The following is a 5,032-nucleotide window of genomic DNA, read 5'->3' on the forward strand; positions in this document are numbered from 1 at the left end:
GGCTTCCCTGTTTGCCCAGCCAATGTACCTGCAGCCTCCCGCGTGCCTGGAGGCACCGCACCGACACAAGGAACGCAGCTAGCTGGTTGTCTGGACATCTAGGAGTTCTGGCTTATGAGCTGTCACCAAGGTGAATCCGGGAGATGACAGGAATGTACCTTATGCACAGGTTTGGCTCCTCGAAGTATTGAATTACCTGAGGGTCCTGGATAACACCACTAAAGGCATAATGCCTGAGGACAAATGCCAGGAATGGTTTGTGTCGCCTTCCCCCATGGTTTCCTCACCCTCCTGTATTGTCTGCGACCTGGGACTCCAGGCTCACACGCACTGAATGGGTCCTTGCTGCCAAAGGCCTTGGGCAGAGGCCTCCTGAGAGGTTCTTTCTACGAAAGGGATTGTTGGTCTTTGGAGTGGCATTGCTCAAATCCAGGGACAGTTGGTGGCCCTGCCAGACCTTCTCCAATCAAGTCCAGAGGAAAATGTATTCATACTGGAAAATGTATGAATTACAACTTAAAGTTGAAAGAAGCAAGTCCTGGCCAGGCAGCTGGTGGGAAATGATGGCAAACCCAATCCAGGACAGAAAAACTCCCAAGAGACACTCGGGCAAAGGTACCCCCATCCCGATGTCATCGGCTTTCCTAAACAAGCCTGGAAATTCTCAAGGGCTTCGCCTTCCCTCAGCATGCTTTGGTTCTGCTAGCAGCCTAGTCCTTCGCAGTCCAACTTTGCGGGTGTTATCATAATACCCTGAAGGGGGGTGGGGGGTGGGGACGGGTCGGGGGATGTAGGCGGTGCTGAAATGACCGGCTTTGAAGAACCTGCAGGCAAAGTTTCGTCCAATCCTCTGAGCCGGGCCTCTTATTCCGGGTTGTAACTAAATACTGTTGCGAGCACAGTCCAGGCCCTTTGTCGGAGATGTGTGAGCGCAGTCTCTACAGAGCTGGCTATGTGGGCTCGCTTCTGAATTTACAGTCCCCGGACTCGTTCTACTTTTCCAACCTGCGGCCTAATGGCAGTCAGTTGGCCGCACTTCCCCCCATTTCGTACCCTCGCGGTGCGCTGCCCTGGGCCGCTACGCCTGCCTCGTGCACCCCTGCGCAGCCTGCCACCGCCTCTGCCTTTGGAGGTTTCTCTCAACCCTACTTGACCGGCTCTGGGCCTCTTGGCCTGCAGTCTCCAGGCACCAAGGATGGACCCGAAGAACAAGTCAAGTTCTACACGCCTGATGCCGCCACCGGATCAGAGGAACGCAGCCGAACTAGGCCTCCCTTCGCCCCTGAGTCTAGTCTGGCTCACTCGGCTCTCAAAGGCACCAAGTATGACTACGCGAGCGTGGGCCGGGTTGGTCCAGGCTCTGCAACCCTGCTCCAGGGGGCCCCCTGCGCCTCAAGCTTCAAGGAAGACACCAAGGGCCCGCTCAACTTGAACATGGCAGTGCAAGTGGCCGGGGTGGCCTCTTGCCTGCGATCTTCGCTGCCCGACGGTAAACGGTGCCCAGGCTCCCCAAGCCAGTTTGGGCAGGGACGGGAGGTGGGGTGCCAGGGACAGTTGTACCGGGAGGAGAATCGCCAGCAGTGGCAAACCTCTGTGGGGCGGGAAGTTGATTTGAGCGGACTGACACGGGTCGGGGCTCTGTTTCAGGCCTGCCGTGGGGGGCGGCCCCGGGGAGGGCCCGCAAGAAGAGGAAACCTTATACAAAGCAGCAGATTGCGGAGCTGGAGAACGAATTCCTGGTCAATGAATTCATCAATCGGCAGAAGCGTAAGGAATTGTCCAACAGGCTGAACCTCAGCGACCAGCAGGTCAAAATCTGGTTCCAGAACCGGCGCATGAAGAAGAAACGCGTGGTGCAGCGCGAGCAGGCTCTGGCGCTCTACTAGTCGCTCACGGGGCGGCGGCCATGCCAAGTCAGCCCTTTTGGATCTAGGCCTGGCCGTGGAGGAGGTGCTGGGGCTGGGGTTGAGGATTTTCCTACCGCTCTTCCGCTGGTCCTTGCCCTCCTCTGGCTCAGTCTGAAGCCCTAGAGGCTGGAGGAGATTTGGAGATGAGGCCAGTGGGGCCCCTTCGCCTTCAGCTCTCTTTGAGATGCTCCTAAGAGGTGTTTGGGAATTGTAATCTAACACTGGCTTTAAGCGTTCAGCGTGGGGCTGTCACCTGCCCTTGTCTGTGGTGTTTATATCCAGGGCTTACTATTGAATCCTTGTATTTGGGATTTTGTCAGTTTTCTTTTTCTTTCTTTATCCAGCTCTTTCTGCATCTAACAGGAGCTAGCTAGAGCCCTGACTAGAAGAGAACACAGAGAGGCCTGGGATCCCATTGTAGAGGCTAGGGCTGCAGAGAACTCCAGCCTCTTTGCACAAGGCCTTTTGTGACCGAGCCAGGAGGGAGGAAAGGGCCTGATTCCACTACAACCCGCATTTGCCATGAAGGATGGGAGGGGAGGGGATACCTTTGGAATCTCAGCTCTACAAAGGCTCTCCGGCTGAGTAGAATATACTAGGTTTCCTTCTCAGAGACAGGAGAGAGAAACTGGGATTCCAGAACAAATTACAATCTCCAGATAAGACTGCCAGAATTCACCTACCCCAAGCTCACCTATTCCTGAGCCAAGGCCATGAACTCTGTAACTGGACCCCTAGAACTGAACTGTGGGAGGTGCTGGCCTGTTTTGAGGCTTGGCTGCACAGGGAAGGAAGAGGAGCAAGGGGTGCGGAGGAGATTCTGTCCTTATGCTGTAACTATGGCTTTCTTCTTGAATGGATGGAAGTGTCCACATGTCTTTCTTGAGTTACCTTAATGGGTCACCACAAGAACAGACAAGCAAACAAAATTCCTCCTTGGGAGAAGAGACCTCAGATCCTCAGCCTGCGGCTGCTGCTCTTGAAAGGCAGAAAGAATCAGAACTTCTCCCACCACCCTCTCCACCACCCAACAACTCCATCAAAGCTCAACCATTGCACCCTTTCTCTGAGACACTTGTGTCCAGCTCTGGTGAAGCTTTTAAGGCCCTGAGTCCTGCCAGGTTTACCTTGAGGAGCCTAGGTTTTCTGAATGGAAATTCTGATGGAATTGTTCTACATTTGTTACAGAATCCACCTAGCTTTATTCTCAGTGAATACATCCCATGCCCTACACACACACACACACACACACACACACACACACACACACAGAGAGAGAGAGAGAGAGATTTTGCCTCTTTTTCTGCGCTTTAAGCCCCACCCCCAACCGCTAGCAAGATCCACAACACCCTAAAGGCCCACGCTTCCTCCCCTAAGTCCAAGGCTTTTCTTTAGAGGTCCAGGACCAGGGCCTTGCAGGCCACCTCACAAGGAGCCTTGAGCCTCATCCCAACTGACCTCAGTTGGTATTTTAAATAATATTATTTTCTATGCTAACCGTTGTCGTGGATATTTTGTTTTGATTTTGTAAAATAACATTTCATTGTATATACTAGCTGCATAGTGAAAATAAATACCCAGGTCCCAGCCACATTGTTAGAGGGCTGTTGTTCATTTTAAAGGATGCTTTAGATTCTTTTGAAATGTTTTTCAGGCCTCCAAATTCATTTTTGCTTTTTCTCTGCTTGTTGCTTCACCTCTGGTGTTTGCTGATCATTAAATGAGAAAAAGGCTTCCAAGACAGTCAGAAAACAGTTATATATATATATATATATGAAAAAGCAACTATGGAAGAATATGTGTGAACTACCCAAAGGAGGAAAGTCCTTGGGCAGATGTGAGTGTATCTCAAACACAAAGAAAACTCTGAATTTGTAGATTGAGGATTCTCCATTTTGCCTAAATTCTCAAACTTGAAAGCTTGCTGTTATTTGGTGGGGGAAGGGGGTAGAGTCATGATCTGAGACTCCTCAGATTTCAAAACAAAAACCTCCCTCTGCCAAGTTTTGGTCAGTCTTCTCAGGACCAAGCTAAGACTTAGGAAGATCCCCTAGGCGATTGCACCAGGAGTTCTGCATGCTCCCTTGGGAATTCCACCCTATGCCTTTGGAGCCTAGAGCCTCAGTCAACTAAAGCCAGGGCCTGCGCGATACTAATCCCTTTGAATCCGGCTCCTAACTCACGGAGGTAGAAACTAGCTTCTAACTAGAGAAAGAACAATCAGCACCAGTGCCCTGCTGACACCGAAGAGTCAATGTTCCAATCCCCTTCTGGGAAACAGATTTGATTTATACATAAAATATTTTTCAATTAAAAATTTTACACACAACAATTGAAAGGTAAGAAAGAAAACGTTATGAAGGTCCTGGAGACTATTTCCCCATCTGGCTGGTCAGGGAGGGAGTGGTACTGAGCCAGATTTCTGAAGTCCGAGTCTGTATTGAGAGGTTTTCTCTTCGAAAACAACTGAACAAAGGCAGACCCCCGTACTGAGACCTTGGGTCCAGAGGGCTGAGAGAGGAAGAAGAAACCAGACTTACTCATACCCAGGCCTTAAAACAAAGCGTGCAGGCTTATTTTCTAGATGAAGAGACACTAAAGCATCACGATTCTTCTCTGTAGCCTGGGATGGAGGAGAATATTCCTAGAAGCCAGTCCCAGAAGAAAATTAGCCTAAATATAAAATTTATCTGTTGGTTCAGCGGTGTTTTCCAAATGCATCCCCTTTACTGATCCACACAAAATCAAAGACCACGGTGTCTCCTTCCCTAGTTGAAGTACTGGCAGAAATTTGGAACGAAGATGAGAAATAAATGCCAAAGAAGAAATGATACTGAAATCTGATTACTCAATATTCCCTCGTAGAAAGATAAATGCTTCTTCTGAAACGCGGCAGTCCGTGCGGCCTCTTAACTAAGACCGAGGTTTTAAAATGAACGGTTTGTCCTGCTGTTCAATCCGTTGAGAGCTTGAAGGCCGAAGGGGGGAAGCTTTTAAGGCCCCAGGGTTCTCCCGTTGGGAGGCAGGCTAGGGAGGCTTCCAGGATGCGAGTTAGTGGAGGAGAAATCCAGAATCATTGTAAATATTCATGTCTGGTGGTTGGGGAGGGAGGTGTGCCCCATCCC

At 50.4% G+C, this 5,032-nt stretch overlaps 1 protein-coding gene across 1 annotated transcript; it reads left to right on the forward strand.

Annotated features, from left to right (window-relative positions):
* The first annotated feature begins 921 nt into the window (after window positions 1–921).
* Hoxd12 (homeobox D12) lies at window positions 922–1,886 on the forward strand. Its single transcript, XM_041639769.1, has 2 exons — window positions 922–1,489; window positions 1,648–1,886. Exons 1-2 carry the CDS (start codon window positions 922–924, stop codon window positions 1,884–1,886), a joined length of 807 nt encoding a protein of 268 aa, XP_041495703.1.
* Window positions 1,887–5,032: the final 3,146 nt, after the last annotated feature.

This window comes from Microtus oregoni, unplaced genomic scaffold, assembly GCF_018167655.1.
Source record: "Microtus oregoni isolate MIOR12 unplaced genomic scaffold, Mior012 000060F_ref0000265, whole genome shotgun sequence".
NCBI classification, from domain to species: domain Eukaryota; kingdom Metazoa; phylum Chordata; class Mammalia; order Rodentia; family Cricetidae; genus Microtus; species Microtus oregoni.

Excerpts from the sequence above, each read along its gene's own strand:
- Hoxd12 (XM_041639769.1), top strand. The coding sequence starts at position 922 with ATGTGTGAGCGCAGTCTCTACAGAGCTGGCTATGTGGGCTCGCTTCTG. Across the intron at positions 1,490-1,647 it reads GCGATCTTCGCTGCCCGACG|GCCTGCCGTGGGGGGCGGCC; the intron begins GTAAACGGTGCC and ends GCTCTGTTTCAG.